Source organism: Citrus clementina, unplaced genomic scaffold (genome assembly GCF_000493195.1).
Source record: "Citrus clementina cultivar Clemenules unplaced genomic scaffold, Citrus_clementina_v1.0 scaffold_7, whole genome shotgun sequence".
In the NCBI taxonomy this organism is placed as follows: Eukaryota; Viridiplantae; Streptophyta; class Magnoliopsida; order Sapindales; family Rutaceae; genus Citrus; species Citrus x clementina.
Window position 1 is genome coordinate 5,141,954 of NW_006262075.1, and position 24,440 is coordinate 5,166,393.

The 24,440-nt window shown below is 36.3% G+C and overlaps 4 protein-coding genes across 7 annotated transcripts; 2 read left to right on the forward strand and 2 right to left on the reverse strand.

Annotated features, from left to right (window-relative positions):
- Nucleotides 1-1,549: 1,549 nt before the first annotated feature.
- On the forward strand, nt 1,550-6,335 carry LOC18037172 (uncharacterized protein At4g38062). Its single transcript, XM_006426204.2, has 2 exons — nt 1,550-1,662; nt 2,676-6,335. The coding sequence occupies exon 2, from the start codon at nt 2,715-2,717 to the stop codon at nt 6,048-6,050; it is 3,336 nt and encodes a 1,111-aa protein (XP_006426267.1). The 5' UTR covers nt 1,550-1,662; nt 2,676-2,714; the 3' UTR covers nt 6,051-6,335.
- A 491-nt stretch (nt 6,336-6,826) lies between these two features.
- On the reverse strand, nt 6,827-8,389 carry LOC18037178 (magnesium-dependent phosphatase 1). Of its 2 annotated transcripts, XM_024180694.1 has the most exons (4): nt 8,140-8,389; nt 7,857-8,028; nt 7,266-7,382; nt 6,827-7,073 (listed from the first exon to the last, which is right to left on the reverse strand). In XM_024180694.1, exons 1-4 carry the CDS (start codon nt 8,250-8,252, stop codon nt 6,951-6,953), a joined length of 525 nt encoding a protein of 174 aa, XP_024036462.1. In that variant the 5' UTR covers nt 8,253-8,389; the 3' UTR covers nt 6,827-6,950. The 2 variants fall into 2 exon arrangements, with proteins under 2 accessions (XP_024036462.1, XP_024036463.1); XM_024180695.1 differs by lacking the exons at nt 6,827-7,073; nt 7,266-7,382 and adding an exon at nt 7,389-7,742.
- A 184-nt stretch (nt 8,390-8,573) lies between these two features.
- On the forward strand, nt 8,574-17,758 carry LOC18037179 (mechanosensitive ion channel protein 2, chloroplastic). 3 transcript variants are annotated; one of them, XM_006426207.2, is made up of 14 exons: nt 8,574-8,734; nt 9,294-9,485; nt 9,557-9,616; nt 10,295-10,458; nt 11,276-11,399; nt 11,526-11,623; nt 11,733-11,846; nt 12,719-12,779; nt 13,418-13,567; nt 13,658-13,768; nt 13,981-14,148; nt 14,265-14,378; nt 14,695-14,751; nt 16,500-17,758. In XM_006426207.2, the coding sequence occupies exons 2-14, from the start codon at nt 9,408-9,410 to the stop codon at nt 17,433-17,435; spliced, it is 2,235 nt and encodes a 744-aa protein (XP_006426270.1). In that variant the 5' UTR covers nt 8,574-8,734; nt 9,294-9,407; the 3' UTR covers nt 17,436-17,758. The 3 variants fall into 3 exon arrangements, with proteins under 3 accessions (XP_006426270.1, XP_006426271.1, XP_024036415.1); XM_006426208.2 differs by lacking the exon at nt 9,557-9,616; XM_024180647.1 differs by lacking the exons at nt 9,294-9,485; nt 9,557-9,616.
- Nucleotides 17,759-18,043: 285 nt separating this feature from the next.
- LOC18037181 (O-fucosyltransferase 39) lies at nt 18,044-24,069 on the reverse strand. The gene is made up of 11 exons (XM_006426209.2): nt 23,549-24,069; nt 22,328-22,390; nt 21,713-21,775; nt 21,533-21,614; nt 21,268-21,338; nt 21,010-21,098; nt 20,693-20,896; nt 20,103-20,373; nt 19,383-19,610; nt 19,107-19,304; nt 18,044-18,534 (listed from the first exon to the last, which is right to left on the reverse strand). Exons 1-11 carry the CDS (start codon nt 23,687-23,689, stop codon nt 18,325-18,327), a joined length of 1,620 nt encoding a protein of 539 aa, XP_006426272.1. The 5' UTR covers nt 23,690-24,069; the 3' UTR covers nt 18,044-18,324.
- Between the last annotated feature and the right edge of the window lie 371 nt (nt 24,070-24,440).

The following is a 24,440-nucleotide window of genomic DNA, read 5'->3' on the forward strand; positions in this document are numbered from 1 at the left end:
CAAAAATGACATAAGACTATTCTCTACAAGAATGACTTAGGTATAAGAAAAATACTTCGCATAATACATCTAAAGGCAAATATATGTTCTACGAAATAAGCTTATGTGCCCATAAACATTATATAAAGAGTAATGATACAACCACAAACTCTTATTTTGTACAAACTGATGTGACACGATAAGATTGGTTGAATGAAAATATCACTTGGCCCACATGATTTGTTTTTATTAATTTATATTTTCATTCAACCAATCTTATCATGCCACATCAGTTTATACAAGAGTTTGTGGCTGTATCATTACTCTTATACAAAACATGTCCATGGGCAAACACACGTTCTATGGAATCAGCTTACAAACTATCATATGTTCTATAGAATGTGCCGATTGGTGCATACTTTACATAAAAGTGCCTACAGGCAAACATTCTAAGGAAGTACCTACGGACAAAATTTTACAAATATGCATGTGTAAATATTGTTAAAAATAACTTACATCCATACTTACAGAGAATGAACTAGGGTCAATTAATTAGAAAATATTCTAAGTACTTATAGTTACAAGTAATAACTTCATAAAATTTGCTTGCTGGCAAAATATTTCAAAATAAATCTTTTTGTGAGGAATTAATTGTCAATATTTAAAAAAAAAAATCAACACAAGTGATTCAAGTTCAAGGCCATTGAAAGTGAAGGGTCAAAAATCAAGACATGTGTCCAAATAAGACGTGTCAGAAACAAATCTTGACGCTTATTAATGGGTTTTTTCATACACGGCTTTGTGGACGCAAGTTATAATGACAATGCCACATGTCATGATGACTACTCCACACTATGTTTTAAGTTACTTATATAAATCAATTATTAACAGTTATTATTTTTTCATTAGCGTTCCTAACGCGTGGTATAAATGTATAATACCAAAATAACCCTCCAAAATTTTAAATCAGCCTTCACTAGTCTTCTCATCACTCAAATTCGGTGTATTAAAAGGCCCTGGGCCCCTGGCTCTGGCTGGAAATTATTTTGCCCCTTGTTACAAATGAGAAAAATTTTATTAAAGCATTGGCTGGAAGTAGTGACAAATAATGTCGAAGATTAACATTCTTTTTTGAGCAATAAGAATTCCTTCACGATTTTTTGGTTGTCTCCCTTTTGATTCATCCTTTTTTTTATTTTCTTTTAAAGTTTTCCATAGTTGAAGCATTTGTCATTTTCACACAGAACATTAGAAAATGAGGAGGATCTTATCGCACATGGGGCTTATTTGGGGTATTTTCAGAATGTTGCAGCCCAACCTCGTCGTTGTTGGGCTGGGAAATAAGCAAACCAATAACTGACTAGCCTATTATCCTCCAACGGCCAGTAGTACTTTTCAAAAATAAAAAGATAAAGAAGGGCGTACGTACGATTGATCCAAACTAACGTCGTTAGTCTAACGGTAACGCGTCGTCAAACTCCGTCACCCAAATTTCAAATCCGAAAGCCCTCTCGTTATTAACAACGGCTCTTTTCTTTGGGTCTCTCATTTCTTTTCTTTTGCATTTTCTTTCTTCCAAGTAGATCAAGAGCCAGAAAATCACAAAACACTTGCACCCGAAAGAAGAAAAAAGAGAAAATAGAAGAAACTTCTCTAATGAAGAATCACTAATCTGAAGATCAGGTACTCATTTGGGTCTCTGATATCCTTCCATTAACATGTTTAGTTTACTGAGAAATTGCAGGAAAAGAAGAGAGTTCACAATAGCCATTCGTGTTTTTCTTTTTCATTTTCTATGCCTCAGCAATCAAATATGGGAATTATTTCTTTTCTGGTTTATGTTCTTGCCCTTGAAATTATAGGAAGTTCGTTTCAGGCCCGTGCGCTAGTCTAGGGTGTTTGTTTTATGCTTATGAGTTCAATTCTTTTTATGTTCGTTGGTTTTTAATTTCTGTATCTTGGATTAGCCTGCTGTTGATGCCATGAAAACTTTGATCTTGAATTCTTTGCCGTGTTCTTAACCTAAAGAAGCATGAAGTTAGTCCCAATGCTTGAAATATTTGATGCCTTTTCTTTTGTGATTGATTTTTAAATTAACATTTATCATATTAGTAAATGAAGCAATTGTAATGAGCCTCAGTCTAGAATATGTCTGGTTTTGATGGACCAATTAAGGGCACATTTTTTTTTTCTGTGCTAAAGAAACAAAAATTGTTCAATCGATGATATATTTTAGCCCAACACCTTCATGTTTTATTTTTTTCGTGAGTATTACTCATCATTTCTCTTAATGGAAAACATTTAAAGTAAGATACTTACACCTTTTTTCAACTGTCAGCAGGCGATAAGCAAAAGAGTTAATGGATTTTGAAGTGCCTTATTATGCATTTTCATCTCCTCAATCCGCCACAATTGCTTTTATTTTTTATTCCTTCTGTTCTTTTGTCATTAACTACAGGGAAACAAATTTACTCTTTTGCGAATTATAGGATGGACTCAGGATGAATTTATTAAAATAGAAAGGCACTGAGGATAAGTGAGAGCTTTAGGAATTCTGATCAATGATATATTGAGAAGACATTACGAGTTGAATTTCTTGCTAGCAGTAGTTTTGATTTCTTTTTATTATCTGATATCACAATGTATTTATTTTCCATTTCAACTTGTAATCTAATTTTCGATTTTCTCATTAACAGATATTTATCTCAGAACTATATATTTGGAGAAACACGAAAATGGAAAGGATCTATGAAGAGCTAGACGAAATTAAAGCTGAAAATGAGAAGCTCAGGGCTGATTGCAAAAGCAAATCAGAACTATGTGGGAACTTGAAGAAAGCTCACAATGAGCACCTGCTTAAAATTCAGGAAGCCAATTTGAAAGTTGAGAAGCAGGCTCGAGAGTTGAATGAAAAGACAGAAGAGATCTCTGAGGTGAAGCAACTGTTTGAAGGTCTTAAACGCAGTTTAACTGAAAAAGAATCGATCATCAAATGTCTTGGTGCTGCTAATGATAAGCTTAGATTTGATTTTAATGAGAAGTGCCGAAAATTGGAAGAACAAAATAGAGTGCTGGTATTGGCTTTAGATGAGGCAAACGAGAAGAACATTGATCAAGAGCAGAAGGTTAATGTTTTCAAGGCAGAGATTGAAGGCCTCAAGGGGCTTTTATCTGCTTCACAGAAGAAGTGTGTGAAGGCGGAGAGCGAAGCCAAAGCTCCAAAAAAACTAAGAGAAAGAGATGATATGTTGCTCAAATTAGAGGATGAAAACAGCAAATTTGAGAATCAGCTAAAGTGGAAGAAGGAGCAGTTTAAACATCTAGAAGAAGCACATGAGAAGCTTAAAGATCAGTTCAGAACGTGCAAGAAAGAGTGGGAGCATGAGAGGTCTACTCTGCTTGATGCGATTTCTTCACTCCAAACAAGCTTAGATTCTCAGACCAGAATCTCAGGAGATCTTCAGAACCGGTTGCAGCTGTGCAACCAAGCCCTTTCTCACGAAGAAAGTCGGAGAAAGTACCTGGAAGTTCAAGTTTCTGAATTCAGAACACATTATGATAATACTTTTGCGGAGTACCAAGACGCAAAGTCTCAACTGGAATGCTTGACCAATCAGAGAGACAAGGAAATTGCAGCTCTGAGACATTCACTGGGCACAAAAGAGACATTTTATAAGGAAATGGAATACCAGGCGACAAAGCTAGAGAGAGAAAATCAAGAGTTGCTGATGTCCCTTAAAGAACTCCAGGAAGCTCAGATTCAGAAAGCGGGCAGTTCTTCTTCTTTGGCAAAACTGCGAAACAAGCTCAGGAGTGTAGAGCAGATGCACAGGGATTGTTCTGCAAATCTTAGAGCTAAGGAAGCTGAATGGAGCTCTCAAATGCAACAAATGGATGCAGAGATGAATGGTTACAGGTCTGAATTAGAAAGAAAGGATGCTGCGTTAAAAGAACTCAAGATGGAATTGGAGGACTATCACTCTTTGACTTTGCAGTTGAAAATGCAGAATGAGGAGATTTCAGTGATGCTACTGGTGTTGAAGGCAGGAGTATCTGAGGTTCAATTTAAGCTTGAACAGCTTGGGGGCAAAAGGGACATCAGCAGCAGAGAGAGCAAAGATCATGTTAATCTACTGATGAAGCAGCTAGAGATGAAGAGTGCTGCTTTGGCTAAAGCCCAGACAGATATTGAAGAAGAACATGAGAAGACAGCATCTTTGTTGAGGAGGATTGAATCATTTGATCGTATTGAAGAGCGCTCGCTACTAATGCAGAAGGAGCTTGATAGGTATAAGGAAGCTCTTGAGGAATCATCCAAGTGCCAGTTGGGATTAAAGGAGCAAGTTTTGCTGATTGAATGTGATTATAAAAAGAAACTTGGAGAAGTTTACGATGCCTTAGATGCAGCAAATCTTGAATTGGCCGAAGAGAGGAAGAAGACAGCATCTTTATCAACAGCGGTTGAATCCGTGCATCATATTGAAGAGCAGCCGGTACTAATGCAGAAGGAGCTGGAAAATTACCAAGAAATGTTGGAAAAGTCACTCAGATGCCAACGTCACTTAGAAGAGCAAGCTAAGCAGATTGAAAGTGACTCAGAAAAGAAACTTGGAGAAGTTTCTAATGCATTAGATATAGCAAATCTGGAATTGGCCAAAGAACGTGAGAAGACGGCTTCTTTATCAGAGGTGGTTGAGTCTTTAGATCATATTGAAGAGCAGCGGGTTCGAATGGAGAAGGAGCTGCAGAAGAACAAAGAAAAGTTGGAGGAAGCATCCAGGTACCAACTTTGCATAGAAGAAAAAGCTAAGCAGATGGAGAGCGACTCAAAAAGGAAACTCCAGGAAGCCACCGATGCCTTAGGTATAGCAAACTCCGAATTGGCTGAGAAAACCAGTGAAGGACATCAGATAGAATTTGAATTGTGGATTTGGAAGTCTATTGCCGAGCGTCTAAAATTTGAGCTTGAAGAAAATCAGGAGCTGCGTAAAGAATTAGAAGCTTCTCTTCTTGCACAAGTGGAGGTTGGGGAAGTCATCAAACAAGAGAATTGTGGCCTCACCCACTCATTAGAAGAGAGAGACAGCAGAATAAGTAAGTTCCAGCAGCAGATTTTGTCACTGGAGCAAGACCTCAAACTGAAAGCATTAGAGGCTGCGAGTAATGCAAGAATGGAGACAGCAATGTCCTTTGAGATAGAGAAACAGTGGTTTTCACAAATTACAAAGGAGAAGGATGAAATTTTGGAGGATCTCCAGAGACAGATTGGATGGCTGGAGGAAGAATCCTTGAGAAGAGAACTTGAAAGTTCCCTGCTCACACAGATATGTGCAGAGCGGTCATTTGAGCATGAAAAAGAGAGTCTTATCCAGCTACTAGAAGAGAAAAACCAGAAAATAGATGACCTCTTGCAGCTCGTGAGGTCACTGGAAGAGAGATTTAATAGCTCTCTGAACTCCTTTTCTTCACAGCTTGCTGGAAAGCAGGCAGAGATCAGTTTGGCCATTGAAGCCTGGGAGAAGATTTCAGCAGCAGAGACTTTGGCTATGCTAGAAATTGAAGAAAAGAAGTTGATGATTGTCGAGCTGGAGGATGAGATTTCTAATGTACAGCAGAAGCTGGAGTTGCAGGAAAAATCCTTGTCTCATTCAAAACATCAAGCACAGAAGATTGAAGCTGAACTGGCACTCAAACAGAGAGAAATGAAGAATTTAACAAATCAATTGGAGGAAAATTTGACAACTTCAGATGCCTTAGTTATTGAACTGAGAAGTGAAAACCGAAAGTTACTTGAAGATGTCTTGAAGTTATCATCAGAAAGGGAAAACTTGTTGGGTTTTCTGGGAGGGTTGGGTGACAGAGTCTCTAAGTTCTCTGATGAAGACATGCAACTGATGGAAATGCTGGGAAGGCTAGTGCAGTCCTTGGACAGCAAGTCGGGATTGGTCTTGAAAGGTGATGATCTGTTTGAATCTGTGAAAGAGAACGTGAATGCTCATCCTTCACCTACCACCATGAAGAAGGTTGATGCCAGTCTGGAGGAAAGATCGCCTTTTAAACAGCTCAATTAGAACTTTCAATTGAGAGGGTAATTAATTACGTGCCTCCAAGCTTGGGCATGCAGGACTGCACTAGCCTGTTTTTAGACACTGGCAATGGTTTGTGGTTTTTTTTAGTTTGTATATGAAATTTATGCGTTTACAAGCTTGTTTTTAGACAGTGGCAATGTACCACGGATTACGTTGATATTCTGAGCAGCCAGCACTTTTCCGTTATGTTGTAATTTGTTTACCTTTTTGACAGTAGTTGCTTTAATACATGCTCTTGGTGTTACGGCTTCAATTTTTCTTGAAGCCTCAGTTATGCTACTCAATTTTTTTTCCCTGTTAATTTGGCAACGAGCAAAATTTATCATCTAAGGCTGCCTTGGGATGGATACCTCGCGATATATAGAAAAATGGCTGTCATCGAGCAAGTATATGAGCCAGTTGACCGATCATTGGCACACAAGTACCAATCTTCGGCTTGAGAGATAAGACAATTAAAAGTCAAATTATAAGTAACCTGAAGCTTGATAAAATGTAGGGGAGCACTAAAATCTTAAGACTCTGCTTCTTCAGCGTATAAAGTCTGATCTGTGTAAGATTGTGAAACATCGAGAGAGACTGAAGTCATATAGTATTCCCACAGTGCAAAGTAGCGATCAAGTGTTTCCCATGCCAAACTTAAAAATGATTGCTGGAGAATATATTGTTCAACCAAAAATTAAAAAAAAAAAAAAAAAGACTGCCAAAAGTAAAGTTTCTGTTGCAACAGAATGAATTGAGAAGTTTTTATTGCCATCAGAAATACTCAAAGTTATAGTGTGATAGTATGAATGGTGCAGCAATAAAAAATCACACTGTTACAGTATTGAATTTAATGGTATTTCCCAAAAAATAGTATCATAGCCTCCAGACTACAGTTAACAATTAATCACTTCTGCTAGTGCTTAAGGAACCCGACTTCTGAGAAAATTCAGAAAATCCTTGCCTCAAGGCATCAAGATTTATCCCATTATCAACCAAAATACTTGTTACACCCATTATTGATACCTGCAAAAAATACTCTACAGGATTAGATAATAACACAAAATTTCAGTTCCAACCATGCCAAGCAGTAAACTCCTCCTTCGCTACAAGGCATTCTAAGACACTGATAATTCAATATCTCCTAATATTTGCACAAGCTAAAAGTGAAAAAAGAAACAAGATGAAAATAAAGAGCTGGAAAGGAAGCGAAGGTACCGCTTCAATGTTCCTGTTTTCATCATCAAAGAAGAGCATTGAACTAAAGGGTACACCAGTGTTTCGGTGGATCCTCCGGAAATGGTCAGTTTTGTGAGACCAACTAGAGAAGATCTCCTGCATTCCCTCGAACAGTTACTTGATCGGACCGAAAAAAGCATGCTGAATATGAGACAATAGTTTGATTGCATTTTTTGCCTATAACCAGACGTCAAACTCTTAAAAATTGGAATGAGGCCTTCCAAAATTTTAATGTATTCACATCAAACATGTAAGAGAGCATTTTATTTGTTATTTGTGAGTGTTTTTAGAACTGTTGAGATCCAGCATTGAATGCCTATTTTGAAACATTTCAATCATCACTTGTTGGAACATAAAAATACCACAAGACCGTTTTGGGTGAAAATGGAAAATAGCGCAAGTGCTTTCAGAAGAAGATGCATTTGATGAGTCTTTTGTATACATATAAATCACAACCTACATAAGCAGCAGCAACATAAAACAGAAGAGATCAACAAAAAGAATAAACGCAGAAATTGAAAAGAAGAAAAGGAAGAATATGATACACATTATGCAACATGAGAGGCGCACCATGGGCACAAACATGGAGTGGATACCCAATTTATGAAGAAATGTTTTGGCTATGTCAGGAGTTGGTGATCTTGAAGCAACAGCCACATGGATTACTTTCTCCTTTAATGCTTCTAATATTCCTTTAGCATGCGGATACAGATACGGGATTTCATCTTCGCAGCAACACTCACTGAAATTCAACCAAATTACACAGAATCAAATTGCATTTCACTTGAATCAATTGTATATTTGAGAACAAAAAAAGGATTTTTTTTTTTTAAAAAAAAAAATAAGCACGTACCAATAGAAAGGCCAGAGAGTGTAATCGAGATCGAATACAACCAAACGAGGCAGATTCTCGAATTGCCCTATTATCTCCAACGCCTCGTTTTTCATCTTCTCCAAATCTCCCATCTCGCTCCTGTGTCTGCGGCCTGTGTGAGTGCTAAGACGTCGTTTTTCTTGTTCCTTTGGACGCAACAGCTTTATTATTTATTTTTTACCATTTTATTTTTCAAATTAAAGGCAAACAAAAATGAGACTTTTTCCATTTCCGGAAAACCGGACGGAGAGTTTACTTTTATTATTATTATTATTATTTAAGAAAATGATTTCGGAAATAATTAAAATAAGCTGATGTGGTACGTTTTCTAACGTGGCAGTCCACGTGGCCTAGTAATCACCACTATTGTAAATGATTTGGAAGTATGTACATATGATTGGCAATTACTTCGCGATACAGGTTATCTTTCTCTCTTTCTCAATGAGCGGCGCCTCCCTAGTCCATACAAAAATTAATAAATAATTTGCCAATAAAAAAGGGTGGAATTGCAGGAAGCTTCATTGGAATAGAGGCTTGAAATTCTCTGCTCCATCGTCACCCTTTTGATTGCAAGGTAAATCTTATTCATATGAAATTATTCTATTCAGTTTAGCATTTTTTCCCATTATTCGAAGAAATTTCTATCGTTACATTACTTTTTTTTTATATCTAAATGATTCAATTTTTTTGGGGGGGAAAAATCTATGTTTACCATTTAAAAATCTATGTTTTGTTTGTTTTAATTTAACATTTTCTTCAGTGAGTCAACTGATGGAAAGTTATAGGCATTTAGGAGAGTTGCATTTAACTGATGAATTGGAAAATAATGAAAAATTTGATATTGAATTACATTTTTAGGGTTTCACAACAAATAAAGTTAATTTTTTGTCCTTATGTGAGGTAAAGGCTATGTTCAAAGTAATTTACTGAGAAAAGATGATTCTCATTCTGAAATGAAACTTGACAAAGTTACTAGTTAATTTTCTTTAAATGATTACATACTTTCAATGTCAGCGTCTGTTCCAATTCAGCTTTTTAATAATCAGGAATGATGAATTGAATTTGTCTAGAAAGTTTCAAAGCTAACATTTGTATCTGTCCACGATGGATAAATTTTAATTCTTGTGCTCCAGTTTCTGAAGTCGCAAGGTAGTCAAATCCTGTTTGTTCAGTTCAACTGTTAAAGAATAGCATTATGATCTTATGCTACTAGTGATACCATCTTACTTATTGGTATCAATCCAGCCATGGCTTCCGCTGGTTCTTTGCAGTTGTCCCATGACTTGGGACTTTGCAGGAACCAGGTCTTCAAGAAACAGTTCAAGGTACAAAAATCATATCCTTTGTTTTTTTTTTGGGTTGCATTTGTGTCCTGATTTTTTTATTTATTTTTTAGAATGTTATGGGAAGAGGGAAATCACATTTACTTAGTGCCACCCTTACATCCCGTGCTTCGGTATGTTTTTCAGTTGCAAATGCCAGAATCAGTGTTTTTTCATTTAAATTGGGTGGTGTCCTTTAAGTTTTGCAGCAAGTGATTAATAATGGTGGATATGGGATCATTATTTTAAATGCAGACATATGTAGCTTGTATGTTTTTTTCGCACTAATCCTTCTGTTATATATCTAGCATTCATTACATTATTGTTTCGCTTAGGGGTCCTTTCTGGTGAGACCTAGGTTACTGATGCTTTATGACCTCATGGTGAGATGTGATAGCAATTTCCCAGCCAAAAGTTTCAATGATATCCCATCTCTTTGCTTGTATATATTGTCATTCTTACAGAAACAAAGCTGTTATTTGCCTCATAAAAATATACTTTATAGATGAATAGGGGTTCTGTTAATTGTTCGTATGATCATAGCTAAGAATACTTGTTAACATTATGGTACTTTGTTGGATTATATCTTTCTATGCCGTATAGGGGGATTATGATTGTGATTTCATATAGTAAAAAGATAGAACACCTGAGGACTTTTTGTCAGAAGGAAATTATATCCTATTAGTCTATACTTGTCATGTTTGTAGTACTTTGTGCAGATATGCTGGAATTTACTCTGTTTCTCTCTTATATTGTTATGGAAATTTTGTTAACCTTTTGACAAAGCTTGGAAATGTCTTTCTATTTTACAGTTTTGGCCGCAAGATTTTCGAAGTTTTAACCTTTCAGGCAGTCCATACAGTCAGATAAATCCTATACCTTACAGAAGCAATAGAATTAGGTGCCATTTTTCTCCTTTACCAGGTCAAGCATGTCAACTTCCAGGCATGAAAGCTGCTTCAATGGCATTTACTAAGTAAATTTCTTTCTTTTGTTATGCTTACATAATTGTGCATTGTTGTGCATGCATTTCCACACAGGGCCACATTTTCCTCATTGGACTAATTGTTTTGTGCAAACATATCATTTGTAATCGTACTGCTCCTTTCATTACTTTTTCTGCAATGCATGGGTTCAATTACATCTACTTGATTGGAAGCACATAACAGGGGTAAATATAGTGTATTATTGGCATAAAGATTCCCCCCCCCCCCCCCCCCAAAAAAAAAAAAAAAGAAAGTGATTGATTTATGTATTGGTAATATGTGATTGTGAACATATTAAATAATCGAATCGGACTTGGAGGTAGCAGATTGAAGACTGATGTAGTTGATGTTAAGATGGTTCTTTAAGTTGTGCATTGCACATACTTTGGGATATATTTGCAAGTACTGTGCCTAGGCAATTCCATCTATTGAGCAACAGATTCGATGTCTCGTAGTCTTGTGTGGTTTCATCATGGTCGTCAATCTGTGAACATGTGTTACAGTCTTCCAGCTAGATCTAGGTCTGCATATTGTAGATTGAAAAATAAATACATAAATAATATTTTTTTTAAAAGAAACAAATTGAAAATCAACATCACGTGATATTTTATAAGGAATGACGTTTAAATACGTCCTTATGTTTGTAGAAGTTACAATAATATCACTGATGTGCAATTTGTTAATATTAAGTTCATTTTTTTGTGTTCATAAGTGTATGGAACTTGATGGTGTAACTGTTGACATTGTTTATATTTAGTGCTCTATCTTGGCATACATTGTAAAGATTGATAATTTTGTATCATGCAGGTCATATAATGCTTTACAATGTAGTCCTCAAGCACTTAAATTGGTTCCAGGGATAGCTATTATTGTTTTTGCCACATGGGGTCTTGGGCCACTTATGCGTCAGAGCAGGAATCTTCTCCTCAAGGCATGTGCACTTTGTTTAAATTTTCATCCTTGTATCATTTACTCAGTTCCTTCCTTTTAGACCCTCTGATCTGAGTTAGTTTGACTTGTTCTATAATTATTCGCTCATAACTGTGATATTTTGCAGAAGAGTGATAATAGTTGGAAAAAGAGCAAAACTCACCATGTCATGACATCTTATATTCAGCCTCTGATGCTCTGGACGGGAGCAATATTAATTTGCAGGTTTGGGTGACATTTTATTTGTGTGCTGTGGATACTTTATTCTTCTATGTAACATTCTAGTGTCCGATTTTCTTAATTAGAATACTAATAAGATATTTATGTCTTGCAGAGCACTGGATCCTGTAGTTCTACCTACAGAAGCTGGTGAGGTTGTTAAGCATCGCCTTTTAAACTTTGTTAGATCCTTGTCAACTGTTCTAGCATTTGCCTACTGTTTATCGAGGTGAGTATGCTTTGTTTTCCCTTCTGATTTTCATGAAATGACTTGATTAGAGTCATTGTGAGTTTACTATAAGAACATTACGGAATAATTAGATAGGTCGCTTGTGGGGTTTTTGGCTTTAGCAGTATTTTTCTTTGATAAAAAACTTTGTATATTTCAATTTTTATCAAAAAGGTACAAAAGTAGGGATTCCATCTCAATGTCTCTTGCTCAAAAGTATCTAGATTATCTGCCCTATAGATATCCAACATCCAATTGTAATGCAGAACAGCCCGCCATCTCCAGAGTGAAAGAAGGAAGAAGAATTCGGAAATTATCTGGTCACGGACACCTAATGCCAAATAATGAATTCTGTCTCCCAGGGATCTTGTCTCCTCATCTCTAGCATGTCAACTATTCTCATATTCCTTTCCTTCCGAATTGCTTCAAAATTTTTCTTACCAAACATCAACCCCAGACGTTGGCCTCTTCTAAGACACCAAAAGCACAAAATTTGTCCGCAAATAAACACAAACACAACTCAGGAACAACTCTCATCTAGCTGCCTCTATTAGCCACACAACTTTAAAGCTGTAGGGCAATGAGTAAAGAAGTGGTCTCAACTCTCTGCCTCAGCTTTACACAACAAACCACTGGGGTCCTAAATTTCTCTGGGATTCTTCATATCCTAATTTTGTTCTTGTACCATTTCCTTCTGCTTTTTTTTTTTTTTGGGTTAAAGTAAAATATCTGCTACTGTTTATAAATAAATCTGCTTCATATGACTGATTTCTAAATAGCTAATTAAGAAAAAATTTCATTTTATTTTATTGTGGTTGGAGTATTTACTGTTGCTTCATGATCACTAATCATGGCTAATTTTTCTTGTGCAGCCTGATTCAACAAGCACAGAAATTCTTCATGGAGACTACTGACTCTGGTGATGCAAGAAATGTACAAATCAAGACTTTTTACATAATCTAAATTGATTTAATTACCTTTCTTTTTATGTACATTATTATTTTGGTGATACTCTTTAGTATTTAAAGCATTCGAGGTCTTTACTTACTAGTTACCTATGTTTCAAGTAACCAACTAACTTAAAAGCTTAAGCTAAGGTGCGAGTGCCTAACAAAGTATTTAAACTCTAAAACCATTTCAACCTTTCTTCCTCTTTGGACTCTGCAGTTGTCATCACATGTAATGAGTATGGGTGCATCGTCCTTGAGACCTTTTGTGATTAGATTATATTAGTTCAATCATTCAACACTGTTTATCACAGACAGTAGATCATCTCAACTGTCATAGGCTTTATCCTCATTATGATCTTCAGGCCCTGGGACATTTTTACAGCCATCTGTTGTCACTGTTGATATGTTTATCATGTGTAATTTTATTGACTGGTTAATAATAAGATGATGTATCTATCTTATGTAATTTCATTGACTGGTTAACAAGTATATGAAACAGAGAGGATGATGTTTCTTTTTTATTTATGTTCTTGGTTAGACAGCTCGAAATGCTTGGCAATTATTTAAACTGAATTTTTCGTAGCAATGTTTACAAATTTTTTTTTTCCTGCATTTTGGCAGATGGGTTTCCAATTTGCAGGGAAAGCCGTATATTCTGCTGTCTGGGTTGCATCTGCTTCACTTTTCATGGAGTTGCTTGGTTTCTCTACCCAGAAGTGGCTTACAGCTGGAGGTCTTGGTACAGTATTGCTGACTCTTGCTGGTCGCGAGGTAGTTTTTTTTTTTTTTTTTCCATGTAGAGTCATTTTAATTTTAGCTTTTTTGACCTTCAAAGCTTGACATCTGTTTCCATTATTTTAGATATTCACAAACTTTCTCTCAAGTGCGATGATTCATGCAACTAGGCCTTTTGTTCTGAATGAATGGATACAAACAAAGATTGAAGGCTATGAAGTGTCTGGTACCGTTGAGGTTCGTATTTGAGGTTGAATTCCTCATTTACAATTGTTGTGTTGTAAACAGATGTTTCAGGATGTATGTTTTATATGGTTTGGTATTAATGTGATACATCTGTGCTTCAGTAAAGATAAGCTGTTTTTGTTTTTCTGGGTTCCACGAAGAGTGAATGATAGTTTACTAGGTATGTTCTTTTGAGGCTCTTGATGTTTTTCTACTTCCTGCAGCATGTGGGCTGGTGGTCACCAACGATTGTAAGGGGTGAAGATCGTGAAGCTGTTCATATTCCAAACCATAAGTTTACAGTGAATGTTGTGAGAAATCTCAGCCAAAAATCCCATTGGCGTATTAAAACTCACCTAGCTATTAGTCACTTGGATGTTCATAAGATTAATGTAAGGAGTTATCTAGCTTGTATACACTTTCATGATGCCAAGTGCTTTTTGAGTCATTAAATTGTGCTAGGATACCTGTTTTGTAATAAATTTTTGCGGGCCGTTTCTCTCCGCAGAGTATTGTTGCTGACATGCGTAAAGTCTTGGCTAAGAATCCTCAAGTGGAGCAGCAGAGATTGCATAGAAGAGTATTTCTGGACAATATCAATCCTGAAAATCAAGCTCTGTTGGTTAGTGTTAAATGTCTTAATCTTGGAAAGTGATAATTCTATTCGCCACAAGCTTTTAATATCTTCCTGTAGTTCACATCTTTTCTAGATTGCATCCGATAGTTGTTGTGGAGAATAGAAGGTTCTGCTTCTGCACAATCTAATCTTCTACTTTTCATCATCAACATGGATAGCACATCTCCAAAGCAGCACTAACATATATTTTTAGCTTATTAACGTGTTTAGTTAGAAATTCTCTATAATATTGTGTCCTTATTATTGATTGCTTTATAAAGACTTATGTGTATTTGTTATATTTATTTGTGGTATTTTACAGATCTTGGTGTCCTGTTTTGTGAAGACCTCACACCATGAAGAGTATCTGTGTGTCAAGGTAGGCTTTGTCACTTTATTAGTTCTACCTCTTAATTAGAGATGCCCAATGGACCATGCCCATGAGGGTACTAGCACCGGCCCATGTGGGCTGTGCCGGGCCGTGGGCTGTGCCGGGCAAGAACCCAATGCTTTTTCTTTTCTTTTTTTTATTTAATTGAGTTCGGCTGTTGCCTTTACTATACAAAAAAAAAAAAAGAAATTCAAATTTAACAACAATGGGTATTGAACTGCCTCCTACACCTCAACATTTTAATCACTGGCCAAGCAAATTTATGTTTATATAATATATACAAATATTTAAATCGGGCATTGAAAGTTCAATCATTCAATTTTTAAAAAATATAAATTATAATAAATATAAAAATGAGTCAAATTACAATATTTTCCATTAAATTTTATTGGAAGGGAATTCATTGATTTCAAGTATATTAAATCCTAGACATGAAAAATAAAAAAGGAAGGGGTACAAATTCAACTCAATTGAAAATTGACATAGACCAAAATATAATTAGATTTAATGTTGTAAATTCAATTACGTTTATTTAAAGAATATATTAGTGTAATTCAATTGAAATTACGTTATGAAATTTGAAGCATGCTATTTGTGGGCTTTTCATGTACTGTGCTTTGGCCTGTCTTAAATTTTCCCGTGCTTTCAAGGCCAGCATGCCTGAAATCTAAGTCTGGCCTAGTCTCTGTGCGTGCTATGACGTACCGTGTGTCTTGTCAAAGTGTGCTCATGCCGTGCCGTGCTGTACGGACGCGTGCTTTGTTGTGGCATGTTGTGCCTTGTCCCGCCCGTTCGGTTGGCCATCTCTACTCTTAATGACAAATATGGTCAGTCTGACTGTCTGATGGATTCTAGTTTTAAAGGGATATAATTTTGCTAGATAAAAATTAAAAATCTGTGATTATTTGCCCAAGTTTCCTGTGGTGTTTGTTTATCTCTAATAAATAGTAGCACATAATTATACAAATGCCTTTCCTAAAAGCACCATTGTAGAGTGCGAGAAATTTAATCTGGTTGTGGGTTTTATTTATGTTTTCAAATTTTTGGGTGGTTGGCTGAGGTATTTCAATTGGCAAGCATTGTAACAGGTGGTTAGTGTTAATGTTTAAAGTACATGATGCTATTGGTTGCAAGAATTTCTTATGGTCTCAAGGGAAGTGCTAATTTGCTTCCAGATTTGGACACATTCTACTTTTAAGGAGACTTGTTATTGACTGGCATATTCTTCTTGGGTGAGCCAGTAACCTACAGATTAAATGTGAAAGAAAGTTTGTGGATTTATTTATTTATTTTGGCTTAAAGTACAATTCAACGGTTCAAGTCTTAGCTTCCTATGAGTTTTATCGGAGACCCTTGTCAATATGCTTCCAGTTTCTTTTGGGAACACTATTACACAACTTTTATTGATAAGAAATTTAGGAAACAGGTCATAGGATTTGATATTCTCCATACCAGATCTTTTCTTTTTTCCAGTATATTCAAATGAAGGCAATCAGAGGTATCCCATTTAGAAATTGTGTATAATTTATGTTTCAAATGACTGATTTGTTTGATTACAAGTTTTCTGTTTAGGTATTGGGGCTGTGATTGTCATATCCAAATTATATCTTTTGGTTTCTGAAAGAGCTTTGATAATTTTAGTTGACCATTCCTTGTCAATTTGAGGGCACCATTGCACTTATATTCGATCATACCTGATTAGCTCATTATGAAGTTTTTGATTTCTGATGAAACAGGAAGCTATACTGTTGGATCTTCTTAGAGTTATCAGCCATCACAGAGCCCGACTAGCCACACCAATCCGCACCGTGCAGAAAATATTTAGTGATGCCGACTTGGAAAATGTTCCATTTGCAGATACAATATACAACCGGGGTGGAGGGGCATCTAACCGTCCTTTGCTATTGATTGAACCACCTTACAGAATCAATGGAGAAGATAAAACAAAATCTCAAACTCGCCCATCACGCTCAAGTGGAGAGCAAGATGGTAAGACCACACCTCGGCTTACACCTGACATGAAAGCAGATTCTAAAGTCAGTGTGTCATCAAAGTCAGACTCAAAGGCAGATGCCAAGATCCCAGAAACACCAAATTCTGACACAAGAGAGGACAAGAATGGTGCAGCAGCGCACATGTCTGATCCTAAGGTTGCTGATAAAGTAACGGTTAAATCAACATCAAAATCTTTCCCCAAGACAAAATCTAAGGTTGCTGAAATTTCAAGTTCTGAACCCAAAGTTTTGGGATCAACTTCTGATAACCCAACCAAAGACAGAAAGGTATCTGACAGCAAGCAGCCCAAGGTTGTAGGTCAGGGAAACGCAACGCAGAACAGCAAGATTGATAATCCTTCCATTTCCTCATCAGGTGGCTCTGACAAAGCAGGCGGATTACAGGAATCAAAACAGGAAAGCAACAAGTTGCCTTCAACACAACCACCGGTATCAAGGCCTGCCTTGGAAGAAAATATAGTTCTTGGTGTCGCGTTGGAGGGCTCAAAGAGAACGCTTCCTATTGAGGAAGGAATGCCTTCCTCTCAACCAGTGGTGAAGGAACTGACTACTGCAAACCGAAATGGGAATGTATCTTCAACTGCTGAAAAGGAAAAGAAAGACGGCCAGATTCCATCAACACGCAGTGCAACATCTGGTGTTAGTGAGAGTAATTAGGGTAGCTGATGTACTATTCTACTTGCACCTGTGAATTGCTAACCTCTGTCCGGAAAATTGAACTGGGGCTCTGGTTTTTGAAGATGTGTCATACATTGTACATGTTCTCACTGTTATCTTAGTGATTGGTGCCATCAGATTCTTCTGTCAAGAAATTGCAGAGTACTGGCGAGACAATAGATTACACAATTTTTCAGCTGTTCAACTTGTATCATTTATCACATTTATAAATGTGTGGCCTTAGGCCACTGACTGCAGTCCTCGTACAGTTAAATGATTTGAGAAATTGCAGAAATACACAGTTTTACACAGCATCATACTTATCATTTTTGTTTGTTTCTACAGAAGATCAGAGACTTAGCTTGACAGGATTTAATGGATTACTGTAGTATCCTGACAAAATAGGAATTCACGAGATACTACCATCAACACTGTAGTGGTAGCAATTCTTTATTGAGAGGTTCTTCCGTTATGACTTTATAGCAATAGTCAGCTTTCAGTATCTATTCTTATGGCATCTTTTTCATCAGAGCATGAGCAGTTTCTGGCAAATTACTTTTGACACAAAAAGGACAGATTGTGTGTTGAGCTTTACAAACAGCGAGAGATGAAAAAAGACGTGTAATATTGAATGATACATTACAATGTAGGTCTGTTCGGCAAAAGCAACTCAATAACCTCTAAAAGACCCAGAAGATGTTTACGGAACCAAGCCTGTCCCTGAATTATTTTCCACCTCCAATACACTTCACGAGCAATTACATACAAGATTGTACTAATAATAGGTAAAGTTGCATGACTGCTTATTTATAGTACCAATACTGAAAGTCATAAATAAATGTGGAGCCAAATAGGCTCATAAAAAAAGCCACTCATATCCCTCAGCACCTTAACCGTGACACATGCAGTCAGGAGCAGGATACGTGTATATAGACTGTTTTGGTTTTCTTATTCTAATCTGCCCTTGTCTGTTTTCGTGTCCTTCAACCACTGCCTGCTGAAACTCTGACCAACTAAGGCTTTTGTTCAAGAAGAGTTGGCCCAGCAATGCCATGTTCGGCTTTATAGTCTTCAAGTTCTCATAAGTTCGGTGTCCCATCTGTTATCATCACAAATTCATTTTATTTCTCTGGGGAATCCTAAGCAAACTACAGTTTATGAATGTATTACATTTACTATTAAAAATATTTCTTATTATTTTTTAAATGAATTTTGATTTTAGGCAATAACAAAGTCCTTTTAATAATAATTTGGGCTTATGCAGCCTAGTTTTCACATACAAGTTTGACATCAGATAATAGTCCTTAAAAAGCATAAGAATCATTAAATATTATTCCAAATATAGTTAACAATAATTCAAAGTATAAATATATGGTTAATGATTCTCAAAAGTTCTAACTTCACATTTCCCATCTCTGTCACCACTAATTAATGACTAAATCCCAATTTTTCACTTGAGCTGCATCAAAAATAAACCATTGCTTTGGCTCATTATAAAATACAGTATTCAAAGTTATTTTCTTTAACCTGAATGGATTTGGATGGGCAATAACCACAATATATTTGCAGAGCAAAGCACAGCTTTTCCCAGACTGAACATAGCATTTGATTTTGTGATGCCAAATTAAGATGCATTAAAAAGTTCTCTTAAAAATTGGTAATATTACTCACCAATGCATTGTGCATATTTCCTGGGGAAGCAGAGATGAAAATGTTGCTGTGCATGCTAACATAGTAATCCAGTGCAGCTAACAATGAAGCCTTTCCCTTAACCCCTGCTCTTTCTTCAGAAGAAGCAAGGCTCTTTTTATCTTCCATTAGTGGAAACAATCTTCGTAAAGCAGAAATCCTAGCTTCTCCACCATATACCTGAAAATAGTGATCTTAATGAATCAAATCTTGGAAGCAAAACACTTCTCTAACAGCCAATGTTAATAGGAAATTGACCTTGTGGGAGGCAAGATAAAGACGAGTACTCTTGTCAAACCCCAATGCTGCAAGTAGCAAACCAATCTCTTCTGGGGTCAATGGGCAACGCCCCTGACTCCTCAACTCTTCGTCAGTGAACTGGGAATTCAGAACCCTTCCCTGCCAAATCATTTGCCGGTACTTGGCCAGAGCTAGTTTTTCAGCTTTGCCCCCACCAAAATCACAAGCAGAATGAGCCGCCATGTCCTGCATAATCACATGTAAAGAGCATAGGGTCAGATATATCTTACAACCTGATGAGCGAATTACATGTTAGCCAATTACATTAAGTGAATTTTTTTCTCCATGAGAATAATCAATTACATCCACTTAGTCTGATGGATGTCATATATATGAAGAGAACAATTCATTACTTGGAATGGACTCAAAAATTATCTAAAGAACTAGGCAGGCCCAAAAACTATTTTAAGGACAGATAACGTTACAATGTAAGCAAATAAATTTATAATCGATGTCAAACTTCCATCCCTGAGTTTTCAGCACTCCGATTCTTGAATCAAGCACAAAGCAAAGATGCAAAATTAAAAATTAAAAGAAGCATTTTCTAAAGAATCTGAATCACTGGTTTTTCTGACTTTTAATGAGCTTAAATACTACATGGTAAAACACCTCAAATTTAACCCAACCCAAACCAACAAGAATTGGATTCTCTGAAACACTAATAGCTTTGGGTCATACCTTATCAAACCGAAGGTGTAGCACGACAAATTTCAGTGGCTCTTGTATTTTATTTGTATAAGCGGTTTCCTCCAGATGGACATCATCAAGTCCTCTATTTTTTATTGAAGGATACCTTAGGCGACTGACAAGGGCATCTCCAAGTGCTCTGATATGAGGTACAAAAATCAATGCTTGGAAGTTTGCTTTACAACGTAATCGTTGAATGTCCATCGGCAAGTTGTCAAACGTCAGACGGTGAGAGAATGGGGAAATTGCAGCAACCCCATAACTGGACCATGTAAAAGTAATTAAAATATCAGGAATTCTTAAGCTAACCAGCTAAATTTCAAAATAACCCCAGAACTAAGCTCATCTCAAAAATTGAAAAGGTTTAACATTGTGGAACTAAAGTAATGCGAATATCAAATCTTTCAAATATTGTTTCAACCCCATAATGCTCAGCTTAATTTAACTATCCAAAAGAAGAATTATCAGAACTAGTACATTTTTTAAATCTTGAAAAAAATGTAAGGCAAACAGAAAGGATCAGTAGAGAACTTGGTACTGCAATTACTCCATATTGAAATCAACAGTTTCAGGTAACCAACCTCTGGAGTACAGGCAAGACATTCTCTAGGTACCAGTTAGCTGAAGCATGAACTGGTGCTGTCTTGATTCTGGTGGCACGAATAGCAGTGGCATAATACTCCCTTGTGCTCCAAGAAAACTCATTAGGAAGTTCTTTGACAATAGAAATATCATCTTTTAATACATTAATAAAGTGATCGACATCATATATATCCATGAAGGAACTGCAAGGGAAAATAAAGGAACATCAGAAAAATCTCTTCCTCAAGATCCAAGGAGATTTATACACAAATAGATAAGAAAAAAGAAGGTAAAGGTTACTTCTGGAAAGAATTACCTTGAATCCTGCCAAACAGGATTTACTTCAAGATATGGGATCACAAGTGTTGCATTCAGAATTTTTGTAACAGCAACTGCATCACATATCTACAAAGAAAAGAACTTGAAAATCATCACTTGTTATGAAGAAAAGAAGAATCAGCGTTTGAGTGACGGCAAAATTTGTTCAAAAAGAATAGTAGAAATTTCATGATATAGCATCTTGGCACCACTAGATATTTAGGCAAATTTTAAACAATAATCTTGAAGTACCTACCCCCATTCTCTGCTGGTTTAACCCTCCATCAAGAAATACCTGAATGTATCCTTGAGATTTCTGAGGTAATGCTGCTTCAAACAATGGATGAGTCCATCCAACAAAAATTAGAAGCATGAACAAGAATAACCTTGGGAGAAAAGTAAGAAGGTAGAAGATACTTAAGCAAGAGAAAATAGAAACTCTTAAGTTCCATACTCTGCATGGCATCTATTGAAAATTACAGAAGAAACAACTTATGCGTAGTATTATTTCTTGCACTTACAAGGATTATTTGCAGATTGAGCACATGATCTCCATCCTTGGTTGGCCAAAGGTAGCCAGAGATCAGACTGCTTGGCATTTGCCTGAATAAAATACAAAGGAAATCAAACTGGGGTTTTACAACTTGCGAAACAGAAAGTTACAAAGAAAACATGGATTGTAGTGACAGATTGCTGCTTACACTTGGGCGCTGTAAAGCACTCTTGAACAGAGGTAAGTGCCTAGGCTTAGGAGCATTTGGTTCCTGCATAACAAAGAAAAACAATGAAAAGCACAAATTATAGCATGATTACAGGTACTTTCCGATGCATACCAATTTCCCCATCTCAAACATTGCGTTCTACTTTGGAGGTTATCCAAATAGCATTACCAGCAAAAAGTACAAGCATGTGAACTTCTGTATGTCCATATGATTTCCAACAAGTATGAAGTGAAATGTTCATATTGCAAATGTTAAGAGCAAAAATACTACCCCATATAACCTTGCCTTGTTTTGCACCCACGAAGCAAGGTTCCACCTTCAATCTAACCCACTTATATGCAGAGACTCCCAGACGTCAATTGGTTTTGAGAAGGAAACTAGCTTCCAGTGTGATTCAATGTTGACTGCCATTGTTACCATCATGCAAGTTATCTTTGTCCATGTTTATAGCTGTCTACAATAAGTTCTGATTTATTCATAAACAAAACCCTTAAACTAGAATAGCATGAAGAAGTCAACAGTATAGAAAGACAAAATATACAACATTTGCATACAAAAGTTTGAGGCACATCTGCTCAATATAACGATACTCACTTTCTGGTGTTGCAAAGCACTCTTGAGCAGAGGCAGGTGCCTAGGTTTTGGACCATTCCATTCCTGCAGTAAACAAATCAATAACTAAATAAAAGTACTTTCCACAAAGGTTCGATTATACACTCACTGTACCAGATTAAATACAGCATATCCGTAAGCATGTATTGCTGCATATGAACTCATCTCAGTCTAAAAGTGGCATGTGACTTAAGTGAATGGAAAGCAATCCATGGGAATGTGCATATAGCTTTCCGCATAATAAGCTATCAATATCCCACAACAGATTTACCTTATTAAGGTCTATATGCAAAGATGTTTTACAAGGAATAAGAAGCAATTATTTTCAATCAATGCTGAGTTTTACCCAAATGACCTTATTGTCTTTTCCATCCCATGAGGACAGGGACCAATCTAACTCAGTGTTATCGAGGGAGTTCCAGAATCCAGATGCCTACAGGATTTTCTGAGGGAAAACAGTTTCCAAAGTGATGAAGTAATGGGTCTCATTATTGCTATCTTGGTCATCTTGATCTCAGTAAGCTGAGACTGGACCTAACAATAAACAAGCGCCTAATTTGGTATTCACATAATTAATCAATTTGATGACAAATAAGGTTGCATCACCGACCATTTAAGCTAACAGCAGTCACTTCTTATCATCTTAGTTTCCAGATATGGAGAATAAATCTACGGCAACTGCAGGGTTTGGAAAAAAAAAAAATTCCTCCAGCTAAGGTCACTTAGGCAGTCTTCCAGATAACATTGAGCCACGCATGCCAAGCACCACTTCATAGAGAATAGTATTAAGAGCTCTGAGTCAAGCATAAAACTCATAAATCCCCCACATGAACCAGATTCACAGCAGACATAATAATCACCAAAACTTAACTCGCCACATTTTCTGACTAATTTGAAATTTAACTACAAAAATGCACCAATTCCCCCGCCATTTGTCTTGACATTTGCTTATTTTTAGTAACTTTCACTACTCCTCCATTTTTTCCTCGTATCACTTCACTAGAAACTAATTAGACTGTAATCTTGCAATAAAAACGCAAACATCAATAGGAACATTATTTCCGAAACTCCAACAACGGGAGAACAAAAAAGAAAAAATGAAATGAAATAAAACCTTGATCGGGAACATTCAAATAATGATGAAAAAAAGAAAAAATATTTCTCATGAAAAAAATAACAATAATTTTGAAAGAATGAACATACCGAGAACATAGAAGGCGAGGCATGGCTTAATGGGCTGAACAAACTAGGCAATAAAACTGGAAAAAGAAGCACCAACAGCCCAGCAAGAGCTCCATTTCTTTGAGGCTGGTGGTAATCATTACTCTTGTACTGAAACTTCATTTTCTGAAAGCTCAGGGCCTCCCAGATCAAAATAACTTCGTCGCCCTATATATGAGTGATAGCGAAAACCAAACCAATAACCAAGAAATAAGAAAAAAAAAAAAGACAATCAATGGCAACAGCAAAAAGCAGCGGCCATTATCACATGTATCATCACTCCCTCCATCTATCTTTCTGTCAATGCTCTAAGGCATCTTCATATGGACACCTGTGAACCTCGACTTTGTGGTTTCCGTCATTTTCATGGGACCCAAGTGGGACAAACTAAGCTTAAAGATTTTGTACCGTTAAACTTGGGGTCACTTACTACAGTTTTATCAAATTTTTTTTTTCTTTTTATTTGCCTATTTTCCAGGTTTCAGCTTAATGTTTTTTTTAGTTAGTGAACCTAATGCTTACCTCAGATTTTAATCCTATCTAGTATTTTTAAAAAATTTTATTCTGCTTATATTTTAAAAAAATATTTAATCTTTTTTAATATTTAAGAAAAATTTATTTCATTTATATTTTTTTAAAAAATTATTTCCACCCAGATTAAGAAAAAAAAAATTAACTTTCACAATATAGTGTTGGGGTTTGGATTGTAACCATTAGCTTTAACCCAGTGGCTGGTTTCAGCTTTTAATGTTAAAAGCCGTTGAGGGAACGGAATCGGACTGTTTGGGTTCTGTGTTACTTTTTTCGATAAAGTTCATATGTTTTTTCACTTTGGTCCTGCACCGACACCTCGAAAAATTATATGAGAATGGTG